The sequence below is a fragment of the Dendropsophus ebraccatus genome, chromosome 14 (assembly GCF_027789765.1).
Source record: "Dendropsophus ebraccatus isolate aDenEbr1 chromosome 14, aDenEbr1.pat, whole genome shotgun sequence".
NCBI lineage: Eukaryota > Metazoa > Chordata > Amphibia > Anura > Hylidae > Dendropsophus > Dendropsophus ebraccatus.
In genome coordinates, this window is record NC_091467.1 from 18,951,531 (window position 1) to 18,971,396 (window position 19,866).

The window sequence follows — 19,866 nt, forward strand, 5'->3', positions numbered from 1 at the left end:
ATCCATCAAAGGATTGGACTCGAGCATGCTCCAGTTGCGCTCCTCAATCATTAAACAAATATCTTGAAAATGATGAGAAATTGAAATACAATATTTTATAACGTTCCAACTACACATTAGGAAGTGTTATGTAAAACAGAAATTACAGCTATGGTTACGTGGCAGATTTAGACTTTTATTGCTTTAGATTTGGCCTCAGATTCACCCAAGGGTCTAATCTGCTCGACATTGGATCTGCATGTATTGCGCATCAGAAAAATGGCGTCTCTTACTATTTTCTGCAATGCGGGTTTCAAATCTGTGGTGGAAAAAATCTTCAGCTAAATAGATTCCTATTGAAGGATTCCATGTAATTGGGGCTTAAAGGGAAATTATCACTGTGAAAATGCTACCAAAGCTATTGGCATCATATTATAGAGCGGGAGGAGCTGAGTGGATTGATATATATCTTTATGGGAAAAGATTCAGTATAACTTGTAATTTATTGATTGAAATCTCTGATGTTTCCATACTAAAGAGTCCGTTCCATTGAGTGACACCGCCCACTCGACTCCTTACCACAGAATAAGCAGGGATTTCAATCAACATGTTACTAGTTATACTGAACCTTTTCCTACAATGATATATATCAATCTGCTCAGCTCTTCCTGCTCTATAACATGATGGTGATAGATTAGATAGCATTGTCTTGGTGACAGGTTCCCTTTAAAAGTGAGTGAATTCCATTTTCTAGTACCATCCTAGTAAAATCCTGTCACCTTTGTACCTTTAGAAACACAGAGTGAAATTGGCAGACTCAGCGAAGCTGAAGCTGAAGGCTGTCCACGCACACCAACCCCCGAGCCGGCCACGGCGGACCCGGAGGAGGAGTGCGGCTCTCCAGAGCCGTCTGACAGCTCTGCTGAACTATTGGACACGGGGTCCCTGGTCCCAGATGTGCCGTACAGTCCTGAGAAAGGCTCAGAGGATAGCTGTGCCTCAGCACAGGACAGTGATAAGGAACGCAAAAATCGGGAACACTTATACTGCGCCACATGCAAAGTCACTGTGAACTCAGCATCTCAACTAGAGGCTCATAACGCCGGTAAGTGATGATGCTGTGATACTCTCTATTATATATATAAGAAACCTACATAACAAGGACCTATTATCACTTCATGGCTAAAAATATTTGGATTCTTCCTTAAAGGGAACCTGTTACCAGGAAAATGCTATCTAAGCTATGAACATCATGTTATAGAGCAGGAGGAGCTGAGCGGATTGATATATATCTTTATGGGGAAAGATTCAGTATAACTTGTAACTTATTGATAGAAATCTCTGATGTTTCCATGCTAAAGAGTCCAGTCCATTGAGTGACTCCGCCCACTGGGCTCCTTACCAGAGAATGAGCAGGGATCAACATTACAAATTATACTGAATCTTTTCCAACAAAGTTATATATCAATCTGCTCAGTTCTTCCTGCTCTATAACATGATGGTGATAGATTAGGTAGTATTCCAAAATAAAAAAAGGATTCCAACAGCACCTCGGAGTTAATCCAAAAGTTGATCGTAGATAAAAAAAGTAGGATGCACGCAGGAGGGCTCACAATCCTCGGTGTGAGCACTGAACTATAGAAGAAAAGGATCCCACAGCATCCGATGCAAGATAAAGTGTGTTTAATCACACATCAGGGTACAAAAGTGCAACGTTTCGGCCAATCCAGCCTTTGTCAAGCATACATGCTTGACAAAGGCTGGATTGGCCAAAACGTTGCACTTTTGTACCCTGATGTGTGATTAAACACACTTTATCTTGCATCGGATGCTGTGGGATCCTTTTCTTCTATAGATTAGGTAGTATTGTCTTGGTGACAGGTGCCCTTTAAATCTGTGGACATTTTAAGCTAAAGCTATTGCAAACAGGTGTATATAATTAATTGTACAGCCGCGCAATCCAAACAAAAGAATGAGCCAGCACTCCAGGCCTTTTCATCCAACATCAGTGCCCAGTCTCATTCATTGAGGCTAAATAGACAAAAATCCTTCCAGACAATCTCCACGGTTTTTACCTCTCAGTATCATGGCTTCAGCATGGCTTTCATTGGATAACAGAACAATATATGACTTTTTCCAAAGGTGCAAAGCACAAATCCATCCTAGAAGGACAGAGCACTCATCCGAGAAGGGGAAGAGGCAAAGCGCTGGGCCGTGCTAACCGAAAACCCAAAAGGATTGGCAACAAAACCAGCATTGGCATCCAGAACAAAGCCTTTCACTGTCCTATCTGTGAGATCCATGTCAACTCGGAAACCCAACTCAAACAGGTAAGGCCGCTGTAATGTTTTAGGTTGATTTTAAATCTTCATTGGAAACTCCATTGGGCATCTCCATTGCAGGTTCCATCACAAAATACCGCTCATAATAGTGCAGCAACCTCCTTAACGTCAGTGGGGTCCCTAGTGTGTGGATGTCCAGCATGCAAGACAGAGTATCTGTGCTCTAACTTTGCACCACCCCTCCGTCCCTCCTCCCCATCATCATTTCTCCTGTCTGAACACTGCACAGGTGCCTTAAAGATCCAGCCCATGTTCAGTATTCACACAGCTGATAAATAGGAGGCAATCTGCCGGGAGCATTCCTAATGATTAGGAGGGCGGGGAGGAGAGACGGAGAGGTTGTGCCAGCCTAATGCATACATAATCCAGGCCACTCCCGTAGTGTACCGGGCTGCCAGATTAAAAATTGTTTTTTTAGAACAATAACTGCATCACCTGCCGAACGGACCCCAGGACAGATCTTGGATTAAAAGCAACTATCTGAAGGTACAAGTGGTTTGGGGGGGTCAGATTGCGGGTACAGAGTCTCTTTAAAGGGGTTATCCAGCGCTACAAAAATATGGCCACTTTTCCCCCTCTCTCGTCTCCAAATTGGGTGGGGTTTCAAACCTGAGCTGGAGATAAGAGAAGGGGAAAAGTGGCCATGTTTTTGTAGCGCTGGATAACCCCTTTAAACAGTTTCGGAACTCCCAGCCTCATAATGAATCATGATGTCCAAAACTCTAAATTTCGTTGCTTTGCACATCGGCAGTAATTAGGGAACGTGTGAACGTCCCCTGTTGATTTCTGTAATATGGTATTTGAAATATTGTATTTTCCCAGTCAATCAGCTTCTAGTTTTTACCACTTAAAGCTTTACCCGTGTTCGGATTCTAGCAAAAAGTTCAAGGATATTCACTGACTCTTTTGAACTGGTTTTAGACTAATACGAACCATATCTTTTGTTTTTCAGCATATGAGCAGCAGAAGACATAAAGACAGACTGGCTGGAAAACCTCCCAAGCCAAAGTACAGCCCATTTAGCAAGCTGCAGAAGAATGCTGCATTGGTGGTGAGTATGATGGAGAACCCTATGCTGCTGTATGTGGGTACATGGATTGCCACCATGCTGTCTTACTTCCTTGTAGGCCGCGTGAAAGGGACTCTAATAGCTCGTAAGCACTGGTAGACTGTGGTCCTCTAGTCAGTGTTAGGCAGCCCCATAGAGCATGAACAGAGTGCTGTTTGAGCATGCATGGTGCGCTCCATTAATTCCAGGAGAAATTTTGCCCCTTTCTCGGGTTCCCCCACTGGACCCTATTCTGTGGATAGGGAATAACATCTTTTTATGGCAATGCCCCGTTAAAGGGGTACTCCAAAGAATTTTTTTTTCTTTTAATTAAACTAGTTTCAGAAAGTCATATAGATTTGTAATTTACTTCCAATTTAAAATCTTTGTCTTCAGCTGCTGTGTGTCCTGCAGGAAGTGGTTTATTTTTTCCAGTCTGACACAGTGCACCTCTGTCCATGTCAGGAACTGTCCAGAGCAGTAGAGGTTTTATATGGGGATTTGCTACTGCTCTGGACAGTTCCTGACATGGACAGAGGTGGCAGCAGAGAGCACTGTGTCAGAGTGGAATACATCACTTCCTGCAAGACATACAGCAGCTGATAAGTACTGAAAGACTTGAGATTTTTAATTGGGAGTAAATTACAAATCGATATAACTTTCTATAAAAAAAAAAACACTCTAGAGTACTCCTTTAATAGTCAAATTTATATACCTATGTTAATCTATTTTAGTCTTGTGTCTAATGTTAGAATATTATTTTTTGTTGTTACAGACCAGACTGGCTCTACATAAACAGCTGACTAAGACTTTGGCTGCTCGTTTTCTTCCAAGTCCCCTCACGCCGACAGCCGTCTGCGCACTTCCAAGCCCTCTTACTCTACGTCCTGCCACGGCTGCTGCTCTCTTCCAGACTCCCCTGCTGGGACCAGCTCTTTTCCGAAGCCCCCCGCCTGCTCTGCGGCCTTCTCCTGCACCCATCATGTTTGCACCCTATTAGCCTGGCCTAAATTGCAGGACTACAAAGAGAACTTTATAAAGGTGAAGCTGTAATGACCGCAAAGCTGCCTACCCTGAGAGGCATCAAAATATATATCATTGTTGCTTCGCTCATATTCCAAAGCACATCCACCATCTTGGACATTGCAGTTAGCTATCCAAGCCATGCCGCTAACAGACTAGGATGGACAGCCATAGTTGCCCATGTCAGACTGTTTCTATGGATGGTGGAAGGGAAAGTGGTTTCCTTACCGTCCATTGCACTGGGGCCAGTAAGCAATTATTCGGGAGACATAGGCCCAAATCTCCCTGTTGGGTCAGAAGAGTGATCACATGGGAAACTTATAGCAATAACATTGTGGTTAATGATGGTAACGTCTAATATGCCGGTAAGGTCTACAACCAAGGTCGGGGTGTCACGGCTCCAGATGGCCACACTGTGATTTCTTTACATATTCCGTGTATAGGGCACCTCATCACATTCTTACACCCAGATATAGTGAAAAGAGAGGCTTTTACATAAATGGATGAAATGAAAGAATCCTAAATACTAAGTATTTGCGAGAAGCCAAAAGTACATAATATTCGGCACATAGTCCACATACACTTTAAGGGGGAGATTCTTCAAATATGGTGTAAAGTGAAACTGGCTCAGTTGCCCCTAGCAACCAATCAGATTCCACCTTTCATTTTCCAAAAAGTCTGTGAGGAATGAAAGGTGGAATCTGATTGGTTGCTAGGGGCAACTGAGCCAGTTTCACTTTACACCATGTTGGATAAATCTCCCCCATGGTGTAGAAGGTTTTCATCGTAGTTTATAATAAACGCTTCAACACTGGCTTCTGATACGGTCACATACAATGACTTTGGTACTAAATACTAAACTTAGAGCAGCGTTATCAAACGTGTTGAGACTGAATAAACCGCAGTGTTTGCTCATTCATCACATTGTATGATATTTAAAACAAAAAATGGTATCTTTGTATTGGACCTAGTAGTATTGACCCCCATCTCATGCAGCCATTTCACAGCTTACACCATTGAAAATCATGGACCTAGGAAAGACGTGAATCTCAATCTGCTGTGTTCCACCATGATCCAACCATATTTGTTCACGCAATGATATCATATAAAGGCACAGGGTGTAAGCCGACAGACGTGAGCTTCTCAAAGGTGGACACCAGGATTAGGGAAATTCTATGGCCATTCTGACCCCTATTAAGGCTACAACTCCTGGAACTCCCATGGTTCTGTTGATACCAATAGAACCAACCTATTAACAGCCTGATGGAAGGAAACAGGATAAGAAGGGTACTACAATATACAAAAAAAATCATCCCTAATAGAAGGGTAAAAAAGGTCACTCTAGATCAGAGAGCAATGTGTACCTCAAGTCTATCCCCAAAGGGGTCCCTCTTAGTTATAGAGCTGTGCGTATATCAAGCCCTAGGTGCTTTAGTCTAGAACTATATAAGCTGCTTTACCGAAAGCCATTTGGCTCCCTCTGCGTAGAGAGACGGAGGGTGAAGATTTCATAAGACGTGCCACAGGGATCAATCGTTTTACTGTGTGTTGGGTTTGCTTCTGATGTACAGGTTATAGAATTTACAGATCTAAATGAAAACATCTCTATAGACGCCATCTACAATTCTGCAAATGTTACAGGGCCGGAGCCGAAGACGCGTGCAATATAAAATGTTGAGTTGTATATATGCAAGAAAGATGGAGAATTTCCCAGATATTTCACATATATTGTATCTGTAGGCATTAAGACCCTCTTGGAGCACCTTGTCGTATGGTGGTAAAGTTCTTAAAAAAGTTGTAATTATGGTTATATTATTTCACGCCATTTAAAACTTTTTTTTTTTTTTTTTTCAGAGCTTCTCAAATCCAAAAACTGCTAAATATGTGAATCCAAAATTCTAAGTTTCTTAAAAGGGGTTATCCGGTTAAGTAAAATATGTGTTGAATCATCCTCCCTCCTGGTGACTAACAATTCATTCAAAACGTATCATTACCTTTTCAGTCTCCTTTCTCCAGTTCTGAGCTGCTGCTTTCTACTGAAGACAGAAAAAACTGTGTATGTGAGCTTTTCTCTCCATCTCCTCCTCCCTTCCGAGACGGCTCATGTAAACAAGTCCCATACTGCAACTTTTTTGCAATGCTGGAAGAGTTAATCTGAGGTCAAGTTGCTGAGTGATTACTCCTGTCGGCATTACAAAGTTGCACATATGGACTTGTTTACTTCAGTCGTCTTGGAAGGGAGGGGGAGGTTGAGAGCAGAGATGGTCTGTACAGCTCAGATACAGTTTTCTATGTCTTTAGCAGAAAGCAGCAGGCTAAGAACTCTCTGAATGAGACAGAAGTCTCCAGGAGAGGGGGGGGGGGTGATTTAACATATATTTTACCCAATTAGATAACTTTTAAGTTTCTTGATGTCATGGAGGTGGTAATGCTTTAATCTCTGCCAACTAGAGTTGAGCAAACTTCAAACAAACTTGCAAAGGGGCTTGAAGTTTGCTCAACTCTCCTGCAATCATATGATATAAAAATGATATGAAAGTGTCACTTACAGGCCAACGTTTTTCATTTAGTCTAGCTTTAAAAAAAAAACTCATAGCTGAAGCAACATCATTACCATCTTTTTTTCATCTGTAATTTTTATGTGCCATTCCACTGTCCAGTGCAAATACATCCTAATCCTGGTCCTAGTGCTTAAGGCTACCACCTGCACTGGGACAACCTGGGCAGATGCCAGGTCCATTTGGCTCAGTGGCCCATTTGTAATCTGGGTAAATATGCTCCACAGGGGTTGACAAGGGTTGCTTTGTTAACAAAGGGCCCACACATACTTTTTTTTTTTACATTTTTTGCAGTTCATAAAGTATATTTTATCGTGAAGGCAACGCTCCAAGGTAAAGTCTATTTTGTGCAAAGATATCCTTCTGGGTGCAAGAACTATTACTTTGTTTTAGGGTCAGTCTTGCCAGAAGGGCAGTGCAGTAGACGTATAGACAAATAGGCACTCATCAATAGTTCATTAAGGGTCCTATTCCACCGGACGAGCAACGACGTAAATGAGCGCTGATCTGTTAGATCAGTGCTCGTTTACTGGGCCTATTCCACGGCCCCGATGATCGTGAAACAAGGGCTGCAGGGACATCGTTACGGATGTCCTTGCAGCCTTTGCTTCATACATTACCTGTCCGGGCGCAGGTCTTCTCCTGGTCCCGCGAGCCGCAGCAGCTTCGGAGCGGGGCTGTCTGAACTGACAGACCTCTCAGCCAATCACTGGCTGCGGCGGTCCCGGCCAGTGATTGGCTTAGCGGTCTGTCAGTTCAGACAGCCCCGCTCCGAACCGGGACCAGGAGAAGAAGACCTGAGGCCCAGACAGGTAATGTATGGTTCTGCTAATCATCGGTCGCCGCCGCGCACCGCTATTTAACCGTAGCGATGTGCTGGTGGCGAACGAAAATTTTAGGCCTGAACCTAAATGAACGATCAGCCGATGACACGATCATCGGCTGATTGTTCTCTCTATTCCACGGAGCGAAAATCGGCCGATTCGGCCAATTATCGCTCCTGTGGAATAGGCTCCTAAGAGTTCAAGTATCAATCGATTCAAAGACTTTGGATGCAGCCCTAGGGCGTCTGGGAAGCCATAGGCTGTATCCCTGTTTTCCTGGACTCCCGAGGGCTGCACCCAACTTCTTCAGCCTCTGGTAATCAGATGCAGAGACTTCCGAGTTTGAACAAACTTGAGCATGCTCATCTCTAGTCACAATATTCCACTCCATCTCAGCCAGCATTAGGCTGAAATTACATGAAGACTGAAGCTGCTGGGGAGCTAGGAAGAGTAATTCTGCTCATCAGATAACCCCCTTAAGTTGTAGGGTACTATTGAATTCTAAGAAGTTGCAAAACGATCCAGTCCATAGAATTATTATTTCCACTGGAGGTGTTATATGCATGGCACATGGGTGTATTGAAAAGCTGCACATCTAATCCCATTGGTTTCATGCCATACAACTGTATAAAAAAGATCTATTTCTATTAGCCATATTATTAGCTTTATTACTTTGTAAGGGATAAGGCAAGTAAGTGGTCGAAAAGGAGCACTTTATAACGTGACGTCATCCAGTCTTGTTTCCTCATAGTTTGGTGTCTCTCAAAGATTGAATATATGTAAACATATTCTGCCATATGTGAAAAAGTTTCTATATCGTAGTCAACTGATTGAGTCGTTGACTGAAATTGCCCAGCAGTGGACTTCACCAGTTTCACCAATACCAAATAGGCTTTGTGTATATGCAATCAACTCCCACAGTGAAGCTGTGGACTACAACTTAAAGGTAGACCTTCCCTTGTGCTTATGTCACACCTCAGAGCCTTTCCATGAGCCAAGTGGTTGTCCCTATGCCTTGCTGGGCATTTTATGGTTTTGTGTAGTTTTGTCCGTGATCTAGATTGTTCTACATAAGCACATTGAATCCCTGAACTGTAAAGCCTACTATCAGTCGGGTGAATAATGCTTCCAAGATGTCCAGTTCATCTCTGTCCACCAATTAGAACTTCTGTAATTCCAGTTTTGGCTTCCCAGTGGTTTAGATTTTTTTTTTTTCCCAGGATCATTTTCCCATCTCTTGCTTCAGGTGGCTCTCTACATGGAATGGTTACTTAGCTCTGCTGTCTACATTGTACAGCGATACCGTTTGAGCGACCCGTTTTTCCTCCTCTTCCTTCCAGACTTAGGCGACTGTTTATTGAATATTTTTGGATGTATCCAGACAAATTAAGATATAAATAAAATAACTATTTGATAAGAAATTCTACGTCAGTGCATTGTTTCTTGTCCGCGTGATGCTTAAGATGTAACTTCACAGCTGGGGCTATCAGCGCGCGTTCATCGCTACTAAGTGCGTCTTTTGCATTTTTATTACTTTTATATCGGAATGACTCAGTTTAGCCCCGAGGAAAGATAAGCAGCCATAAGGAACAGCTGGCCCTTTCTTCTGTGTCCTGCAGCGGGAAGGACAAAATTAATGATAATGATGGCCTCAGTCTACGTCACCAAGTCACCCTATAGGGTAAGCAATGACTTTATACCACAGAGTCACAATGGGATGTTACATTTAACAGCTGCAGTGGCTTCTATTCACCATGCAAATCTACAACTCAAACTGATTGAAATACTGAAGGTAGTCCGTCACACCAGATGTGTAGTTGCCACTTCTTCATTTTCTCTCTGATGGTTACAGTTGACCATTCAAGGATCTTTGGGTTTAGATGGGGGATATTTCTATCGATGTTGATGTCAAAGTGACGTTCAGTACAATATCAGTCTCTCGTTTTGTTTTATTTTTCTTCTTTTTACTACATAATTATCACATAGATTACATGGTCCATTGCAGTAAATCTCTGGGTAAAAAAAAACATTTATTTATTTTTTTGACGCTCCCATACATTATTGCACGGCTTTGGTCCAGTGGTGGTGGGATTTCCTTGATTTTTTTCAGTATCTGTATGAAGAAATTCTCCCCGCATTAGTTACTAGAAGAGGAAGTATGTTCTTAAAATACATGCTGTAGGCAGAATATGTCCTTGAATGAACGTTAGAATCTATCTCGAAGACAGCCGCCACCTGTTCGGTACTGCACATCCCCCTGCATACAGAAGTGGGGGGGAAAAAACAGCTTTCTTTTGCACAGATCCCATGTAAGCGCCTTCTAATGGGGGTGGTCCTTATTTTGTGGCTGTTTATCTTTTACATAACTAAAAATCCCAGCAAGCACAGAAAGTTGCATTTTTACAAAACCTGTAGGGCCACATGTTAAACATAGCCCCCCCCCTCCTTTCTCGAAAGTTTTCTGTTCAGTTCTACAGATAGAAGACAAAATAACTAGTTGATGTGTGGGATAGGTTTTATTAAATCAAATTTTATATCAAATGTTACAAAATAAACATCAGTAAAATGTATACAGAAGAAAAAATAATAATAAAAATGACAGATGCCATGTATATTTCTCTGTCAAAGTGTTTATAAACAGGGACAATCACTAGAGATGAGTATAGTTACAGTAAGTTCAGAGTCACAAAACCCCAAAGGTTTGCCATTTGATCCCCGGAGTCTGGAGAAGATGAATGCAGCCATGAGGCTAAGTGGAAGACATGGATACAGCTATAGGCCATATCCATGTATTCCAAGACTCCCTTGGTCTGCATCCATCTTCTCCAGCCACCGCTAATCATATGCTGAACGTTTGGAGTTTCGTGAAGTGCCCATAACAACATTAAAATGCAGATTAAAGCTACTCAGATTTATTTCACCAGAATTCAGTAGTACATATGAATCAATGACATTTTGTAAGATATCTTTCTTACCTTACAGCAAACACAAAGTCCCATTTCCTTACCTACCAGCATTCTGGTTCAGGAAACAACACAGTTATGAAAAACCTATGTAGTGCTAGACAGTAAATAAAAGACAATGTGGAGAGGAGGGGGATGTTTTTGGAGCATATCACTCAATGTTTCAGTGAAACTGTGTAATACATCTCTTACTTCACACAAAAGTTCAGCTAACTTACAAAGTATACAGGTAAGAACATATAGGGAAAACTTAATATGGTCTGTCCACAGGACAGCCCCTTTCACGTGGGAGCAATGCCCTGACAGCTTCTGGCTCCAAACACAATGTAGTACAGGTGCCGCAGCCATGCTGATAAGCTGTTGCCATTAATTTCCCTTTAAAAACCCATCTGAAACATCTCCTAACACAACTCTACAGCTGTCTGTGCTCATACCACAATGTATTTATATATTTTTTACATGTTTTAATAAAGATATATAACTTTGTAATCAAACTTTAAAAAAAATGTGGAGTATGTTTAACTTTTAGATTTTTTTTTTACAACCTGTAGAATGCCCACCAATGGCTTTGTCAGAAACTGCAGGACTGCACAAACCCTGGCCTCAGCTCCGATTCATGCAGGGATAGCAGGTATTGGGCCTCGCCTGCATATTAGCAGTAGAATAGACATTACATTTGAGAAGGCTGTCTTTGTCAGTAGCACTGCAGCCATGGCAATCTGTAGCAGAGCAGGCTTAAGGAGCCCTGCAGGTCCCTACACAGCCATTGGTAAGAGCAGAGGGGGCATGTCACCCCTAACTGCTACTACTATATGTAAATCAAATAAATAAAAAATATATATATACACAAAGTAAAAATCCAGAGGGCCAACTAAACATTCTTCACACTCAAATTTCAGGGCATTATCGTGGAATGGTATTTGTTTCATTTACTTTAAATGAAAATTCACACTATTTTTGTCCTTGAATTCACCATCTACAAAATGGAATGTGGGCCAGTAGTATAGAGCCTATTTCTAGGCTGGTAGATGCACAAACCCAAGGTACTGCACTACATCCAGCAAAAATCAATCATAAAAACTTCCAATTCCTACAGGTTGCATATGCAGCCCATAGCAAACTATAGAAATCTGTAATCTGTCCATGAACAGCAACTTAAGGATACTTAAACCCTTCTGTGGCCTTTTAGAAAAGCTTTCTCCTTGTTCTAGCTGCAAAATTCCACCTAGAGGAACATATGAAGTGTACAATGCTATTCAATGTCTTTACAAAACATGTTTCCATTTTATTTCCTATACTCTGAAAACAGCCACAAGGAACATACAATCATCTTCTCGGTAAATGCTCACATGTTTAGGTTACATATAGAATTAGGCTACAAACAAGTCTGTACCCATATTGCATTGCTCATCATACACACAGAGTCTGGCATTTCTTGCTGACTTGACGTCTGCACAGAGCTTACCTAAGTCATTGGGGCACACGTAGTCTTTATGCCAGAAACTGCACAGTTATCTGGTATAGGAAATGTTACGTCCCCCATAAGCATTGGAAAAAAAGTTGGCCAAATTCCCCTGACTTTGGTGAAAATGACTGCCAGCCTAATGTGTAAGGGGTATCTTTGCTCTATCCCAACAAAAGTTAGAGTAGAGTAAATTATGCATGCTGAATTTCAGCAAACCCACCTTATTGTTCTCAGGAAGATAAATTGAGAAGCCTGGCATTGGCTTACCCCTTCTATCCTCCATTCACGCCTAGGTGAGCTGTAGGTTAAAATGCAAACATACTTTTGCTTGTCAGCTATTCAAGGTATATAGACACCTTAACTCTCCCACTGCATCATAGAAACTCATCTAAGTTGTTAGAGAGGAACTTTTTGGTCATTTTCCTTGTCAACAGCAGAATTACAATTGCAACTCTGGACTACGATATCAGGTGTTTAACAATGAACAGACACATTGATACAGGTATGAACATGGTTGAGCTATGTCAGGAGTGGGTCTCATAAGAAAAATAAAACTGGCATAAAATCATAGCTGCTACCCACTTCTCCTTTAGCTCAAAACCACACAATGGAAAGATTATGAACATTCAACATTTTGCCATTTATACAATATATTTGAGAACGGCTCTACGCTATATCCTGGATACAGATTCTGCAAGGTTTATAAGGGTAGAGCAAGTGTATGTTGTCAGATATACAAGTCTTCAAGGATTCTTCAGAGACCTCTGGAAGAATTATTGTATTATCGGTAGTCACAAGTGTGTGCTCTGTTGGTGTAACCAACTGCTGCAAGTCTTCAACCGAGGGTCTGGGAAATAATGTGCAAGGGTGCGGCATGCAGTGATGAGCAGTCTTCAATGTAACCTTTCCTCCATCTAGTTGTCCAAAGAGCCGCTGCCCTTGTTCCTCCGGCTTAGGGGAAAGGCTGATTTGTTCTGAGGCTGGGTCATTTTACTAGCCAGGAATACAAAAGGCTCGATCAGGGTGCGCCTCTCACCCACCGAGACCTCCCACAGTTTCACCTTTTCACCCTTGGCCCATTGCTGGGCTGCATCGTGGTCCACACGCCGCTGCTCCTGGAGGTCACATTTGTTTCCCAAAACAACAATAGTAACCTAATAAGTGAAGAGAGAAACGGGTGTCAATGGAGTCACATATAAAGCAAGGAAACTATTGAAAAATATTTTTTCATTTGCTCCACGTTTAACTGGGATGTACAAGAGTACAAGGCACCGCTATAATACCAGATACAACCTACAAATAAGAATGGTGCTGTTTCTGGAGAAAAAAAAGTGCTATCAATTCTCATACAACCAAATTTTAAAGGGGTTAACTGGCACTTAAAAGCTTTTTACACATTGCTTCCCCTTATTTAAAACATTCCAACCATCTTATTCTTACCTCTCCACACTCCCCCCATGTCCTCCTGCCATGCCTCTGGGTTCCCCACTGACCCTGGCTTTGACAGCCCACTCAGTCAATCAATGACAGAGACAGGACAGCACAAGGTCAGTGATTGGCTGCCACGACAAGCGGCAGTGGTCAGTGGGGGACCCGAAGACACCACAGGCAGCAACACTTAAAAAGTTTTTGAGTGCTGGAGTACCCCAATAATGAATAATCATAAAGAACCTTCACACAAGGAGAACTGGGAAGAATCCTTTACCTCCTTCTTATCCTTGGACCTATCAATCTCCTTCTTCAAAGCCTCTAACCGTTTGAAGGAGTCCTTGTTGTCCACACTGTACACCAGTATGTAGCCATCAGTGCCCGAGAAGCAATGTTTGGGGAGCTCAGTGCCATCCCTCAGACCTCGTGTGTCATAGAAGCGAACCTGTTCTCGTACACCGCGGTCTGTCTCAATGGACCCAATGTAGATATCCTCCTGGGTTTCCATCATGTCTGATCCTACAAGACAATCAATAATACATACATACATTACCTGTATGTAAAGTGCAACACCATTATAAAATAGGTCATCTTAGGGTATCTTATGCCAGGTGTGCTGCAATCCCATCTACAGGTGGAAGGTAAAAAAAGCAGTGCAAAGAAACCCATACAAACAGCAGAAAATAAAGCTCCAGATCCAGTTTCCTCTATTAACCCCTTAAAGGGGTAGTCCACCAAATTTTTTTTTCTTTCAAATCAACTGGTGCCATAAAGTGCCAGAGATTTGTAATTCACTTCTATTAAAAAATCTCAAGTCTTCCAGTACTTATCAGCTGCTGTGTGTCCAGCAGGAAGTGGTGTTTTCTTTCCTGTCTGACACAGTGCTCTCTGTTGCCTCCTCTGTCCATGTCAGGAACTGTCCAAAACAGGAGCAAATCCCCATAGAAAACCTCTCCTGCTGTCCAGACTGGAAATAATACAACTTCCTGTTGGGCATACAGCAGCTGATAAGTACTGGAAGGCTTGAGATTTTTTAATAGAAGTAAATTACAAATCTCTGGCACTTCATGGCAGCAGTTGATTTGAAAGAAATTTTTTTTTGGTGCACTACCCCTTTAAGGACGGGGCCCATTTTCGTTCTTGTGTTTTCGGTTTTTCCTCCTTGTGTTTAAAAGGCCATAGCACTTGCATTTTTCCACCTAGAAACCCACATGAGCCCTTATTTTTTGCGTCACTAATTGTACTTTGCAATAACAGGCTGAATTTTTGCATAAAGTACACTACGAAACCAGAAAAAAATTAAAAGTGTGGTGAAATTGAAAAAAAAAAAAAACGCATTTCTTTTATTTGGGGGAACTGTGTTTTTACGCCATTCACCCTGGGGTAAAACTGACTTGTTATGCATGTTCCTCAAGTTGTTACGATTAAAACGATATATAACATGTATAACTTATATTGTATCTGATGGCCTGTAAAAAATTCAAACCATTGTTAACAAATATACGTCACTTAAAATCGCTCCATTCCCAGGCTTATAGCGCTTTTATCCTTTGGTCTATGGGGCTGTGTGAGGTGTCATTTTTTGCGCCATGATGTGATCTTTCTATCGGTACCTTGATTGCGCATATACGACTTTTTGATCGCTTTTTATTACATTTTTTTCTGGATTTGATGCGACCAAAAATGCGCAATTTTGCACTTTGGGATTTTTTTGCGCTGACGCCGTTTACCGTGCGAGATCAGGAATGTGATTAATTAATAGTTCAGGCGATTACGCACGCGGCGATAGCAAACATGTTTATTTATTTACTTTTATTTAAAACCTGGGAAAAGGGGGGTGATTCAGACTTTTATTGGGGGAGGGGGCTTTTTACTATAAACAACACTTTTTTTTATTTTTTTTACACATATACTAGAAGCCCCCCTGGGGGACTTCTAGTATATATACTTTGATCTCTCATTGAGATCTCTGCAGCATAGATATGCTGCAGAGATCAATGAGATAGGCACTCGTTTACTTCCGGCTGCTGCAGCCGGAAGTAAACGAGTGCGAGCCAGGGACGGCGCCATCTTGGACGAGTCCCCGGCCGGCATCAGTAACGGAGATCGCTCCTCCGGGACAACATCTCCCCCACTAGACACCAGGGAAAGGTTGCCTCCGGTAATCGGAGGCAGCTGTCAACTTTGACAGCTGCCTCCGATTAGCTAATTAGCGGGCACGGCGATCAAACCGTGCCCGCTAATAGCGGCGGTCCCGGGCTACACGCGGCCCCGCTTTGAAGTGCTAATGAGGACATATGACGTACCGGTACGTCATATGTCCTTAAGAGGTTAAAAGGGGTATTTCCGAGGAAAGCTCTCTGCTGCCACCTCTGTCCATGTCAGGAACTGCCCAGAGCAGCAGCAAATCCCCATAGAAAACTTCTCCTGCTCTGGACAGTTCCTGACATGGACAGAGGTGGCAGCAGAGAGCACTGTGTCATACTGGAAAGAATACACCCCTTTCTGCAGGACATACAGCAGTTGATAGGTATGGGAAGACTGGAGATTTTTAAACATAAGTAATTTACTACTTCCTGACATTCATTCAGAGTACCCCTTCAAGACCCAGTTCCTAGATGTTCCCTCTTGTATTAAAGAAGAGAATATTCCAGATCAAACTTACCGACCACATGATTTCCATACAGCAGCTGCTCCAGGATGGAGGTTTTACCTACTAGATGCTGCCCACATATTACCACCTTGCAGCTTTTCCCCATTTTCCTAAAAAATGAAAAAAAAACATAGAGGTTTTTGCAACAGAGCTTCAAGGTCTCTTGCACCCCCTCCCCAACAGGCAGGGTATTCAGACTAGCTCATGTCCTTCTCAATAGGATTCTGTATAAAGGGATTTATCAAACATGGTGTAAAGTGAAACTGGCTCAGTTGCCCCCGGCAACCAATCAGATTCCACCTTTCATTTTCCAAAGAGTCTGTGAGGAATGAGAGGTGGAATCTGATTGGTTGTTAGGGGCAACTGAGCCAGTTTCACTTTACACCATGTTTGATAAATCTCCAAACAGCAACTCCCATCATGCCTGGACAGCCAATGCTTTAGCTGTCCAGGCATGATGGGAGTCGTAGTTTTGCAACGACTGGAGAGCCAAGGTTCCCTACCCCTGATATACAACTATGACGCATTATCTTTATATGAAAAATGTACAGATTATCAGCTTTGTTCTTCTTTGAGATACATTGTATATGAGGTCTATGGGAACGTAACAGCAGGTTAGTCAGGGGGGGACCCAATGAAAAATTGCAGCGTACGAAAGATGATCAGGAAATCCGGGTTCCGCACCCCCACTTTATGCAACTCCTATTAAAGTCAATGGGAGTTGTGTAAAATGCTGGCTCAGTTTTTTTCGGTTTCCCGACCACCTTTAGTGGCCACAACCAGCCAGAGAGCTCAAGTTATACAACTGGGTGCATGTACCAAAGTGTCCGGTCACTGATCGGCTGATACCAGTCCCTCTGTGTCCGGTCACTGATCGGCTGATACCAGTCCCTCTGTGTCCGGTCACTGAACGGCTGATACCAGTCCCTCTGTGTCCGGTCACTGATCGGCTGATACCAGTCCCCCGTGTCCGGTCACTGATCGGCTGATACCAGTCCCCCGTGTCCGGTCACTGATCGGCTGATACCAGTCCCCCATGTCCGGTCACTGACCGGCTGATACCAGTCCCTCTGTGTTCGGTCACTGATCGGCTGATACCAGTCCCCCGTGTCCGGTCACTAACCGGCTGATACCAGTGAGTCCCCCGTGTCCGGTCACTGATCGGCTGATACCAGTCCCTCTGTGTCCGGTCACTGATCGGCTGATACCAGTCCCCCGTGTCCGGTCACTAACCGGCTGATACCAGTGAGTCCCCCGTGTCCGGTCACTGATCGGCTGATACCAGTCCCTCTGTGTCCGGTCACTGATCGGCTGATACCAGTCCCCCGTGTCCGGTCACTGATCGGCTGATACCAGTCCCCCGTGTCCGGTCACTGATCGGCTGATACCAGTCCCCCGTGTCCGGTCACTGATCGGCTGATACCAGTCCCCCGTGTCCGGTCACTGATCGGCTGATACCAGTCCCGTGTCCGGTCACTGATCGGCTGATACCAGTCCCCCGTGTCCGGTCACTGATCGGCTGATACCAGTCCCCCGTGTCCGGTCACTGATCGGCTGATACCAGTCCCCCGTGTCCGGTCACTGATCGGCTGATACCAGTCCCGTGTCCGGTCACTGATCGGCTGATACCAGTCCCCCGTGTCCGGTCACTGATCGGCTGATACCAGTCCCCCGTGTCCGGTCACTGATCGGCTGATACCAGTGAGTCCCCCGTGTCCGGTCACTGATCGGCTGATACCAGTCCCTCTGTGTCCGGTCACTGATCGGCTGATACCAGTCCCCCGTGTCCGGTCACTGATCGGCTGATACCAGTCCCCCGTGTCCGGTCACTGATCGGCTGATACCAGTCCCCCGTGTCCGGTCACTGATCGGCTGATACCAGTCCCCCGTGTCCGGTCACTGAGCGGCTGATACCAGTCCCGGGGCCGGTCACTGATCGGCTGATACCAGTCCCCCGTGTCCGGTCACTGATCGGCTGATACCAGTCCCCCGTGTCCGGTCACTGATCGGCTGATACCAGTCCCCCGTGTCCGGTCACTGATCGGCTGATACCAGTCCCCCGTGTCCAGTCACTGATCGGCTGATACCAGTCCCGTGTCCGGTCACTGATCGGCTGATTACAGTGACTTGTTCCTAGTATAACAGTAGTGCCATGCTTTGGGGGGCATCTCAGCCATCACTCTTTAGGTCTACACATTACAGGGGAGGAGCAGGTGTTCCATATATATATATATATATATATATATATATATATATATATATATATATATATACATATACATACACACACATACATACAGGTATAGCAGTGAGGCTGTCACAGTTACAGGGGGCAGTGTGATATACACAGCAGCACTTCCAGCAGCTAACCTAACCCCAATCCTATGGCCGTCCCACCACAACCCTTATATAACAGGGCGGTGACCCATCGCCCCATATCTGCCCCGCACTACACCCCCGTGTGAGAAATCCCGCCATTACTATGCCCGTATCACTTACCGACTACTCGGTAACAGCCGGGAGCCAAACACTGAACGCTTCCTGCTTCCGGTCTACAGAGGAAACGGGGTGCGAAGCCGAGCGCCGGGGGCACAGCGCCATCTAGTGGCAGTACAGGAGAAGGCACCTAGCGGAATCTTCAGGATTCCTCAGCATTTACCACAGAGACTGATACCCATAGGACTGGCTGGAGTGTTTAGAATGGAAATGCAAGCAATGGGCGCAATGCAATGGGGGCGAGAAGAGGCTCGTCATTATACCGACATGAGCTTTTTCTCTGCCCCAGACCACTGATATTTGCTTCTCCCCCCTGGGGTCTTCCTCACTTTCCGTTTTTCCCATTGTAAGTTACATGGAGACTTATTTTCAAGCAATGCTTTATGGGAAATACTAGGCAAATTATCAGTCTCTTCCAAGGCAATAACGTACCAGCCAAACTAGAGCGTCCACACTGAGACCACATTATACTGCCACCTAGTGCCAGGATAATACCTCCACACTGAGACCACATTATACTGCCACCTAGTGCCAGGATAATACCTCCACACTGAGACATCATTATACTGCCACCTAGTGCCAGGATAATACCTCCACACTGAGACCACATTATACTGCCACCTAGTGCCAGGATAATACCTCCACACTGAGACATCATTATACTGCCACCTAGTGCCAGGATAATACCTCCACACTGAGGCCACATTATACTGCCACCTAGTGCCAGGATAATACCTCCACACTGAGGCCACATTATACTGCCACCTAGTGCCAGGATAAAACCTCCACACTGAGACCACATTATACTGCCACCTAGTGCCAGGATAATACCTCCACACTGAGACATCATTATACTGCCACCTAGTGCCAGGATAATACCTCCACACTGAGACCACATTATACTGCCACCTAGTGACTGGATAATACCACCACACCGAGACATCATTATACTGCCACCTAGTGCCAGGATAATACCTCCACACTGAGACCACATTATACTGCCACCTAGTGCCAGGATAATACCACCACACTGAGACCACATTATACTGCCACCTAGTGCCAGGATAATACCTCCACACTGAGACAT

At 44.0% G+C, this 19,866-nt stretch overlaps 2 protein-coding genes across 6 annotated transcripts in view; one reads left to right on the plus strand and one right to left on the minus strand.

Moving 5' to 3' along the window:
- The window catches only part of ZNF385C (zinc finger protein 385C), a 213,439-nt gene extending 208,442 nt beyond the window's left edge, over window positions 1–4,997 (plus strand). For all 5 annotated transcript variants that reach the window (XM_069954049.1, XM_069954047.1, XM_069954048.1 and 2 more), the window contains 4 exons: window positions 773–1,084; window positions 2,122–2,309; window positions 3,274–3,372; window positions 4,145–4,997. In XM_069954049.1, coding sequence (XP_069810150.1) covers window positions 773–1,084; window positions 2,122–2,309; window positions 3,274–3,372; window positions 4,145–4,369 — 824 coding nt within the window. In that variant the 3' untranslated portion in view covers window positions 4,370–4,997. The remainder of the gene's footprint in view (window positions 1–772; window positions 1,085–2,121; window positions 2,310–3,273; window positions 3,373–4,144) is intronic.
- A 5,274-nt stretch (window positions 4,998–10,271) lies between these two features.
- Window positions 10,272–19,177, minus strand: NKIRAS2 (NFKB inhibitor interacting Ras like 2). Its single transcript, XM_069953077.1, has 4 exons — window positions 18,783–19,177; window positions 16,296–16,393; window positions 13,908–14,149; window positions 10,272–13,356 (listed from the first exon to the last, which is right to left on the minus strand). The coding sequence occupies exons 2-4, from the start codon at window positions 16,387–16,389 to the stop codon at window positions 13,117–13,119; spliced, it is 576 nt and encodes a 191-aa protein (XP_069809178.1). The 5' UTR covers window positions 16,390–16,393; window positions 18,783–19,177; the 3' UTR covers window positions 10,272–13,116.
- Between the last annotated feature and the right edge of the window lie 689 nt (window positions 19,178–19,866).

Bases quoted from the DNA above. Each gene is read 5' to 3' on its own strand.
- NKIRAS2 (XM_069953077.1), bottom strand. From the start codon at position 16,389: ATGGGGAAAAGCTGCAAGGTGGTAATATGTGGGCAGCATCTAGTAGGT. The intron at 14,150-16,295 runs GTAAGTTTGATC...ATTGTCTTGTAG, and splicing joins GTATGGAAATCATGTGGTCG to GATCAGACATGATGGAAACC. The intron at 13,357-13,907 runs GTAAAGGATTCT...TTCACTTATTAG, and splicing joins GGTCCAAGGATAAGAAGGAG to GTTACTATTGTTGTTTTGGG.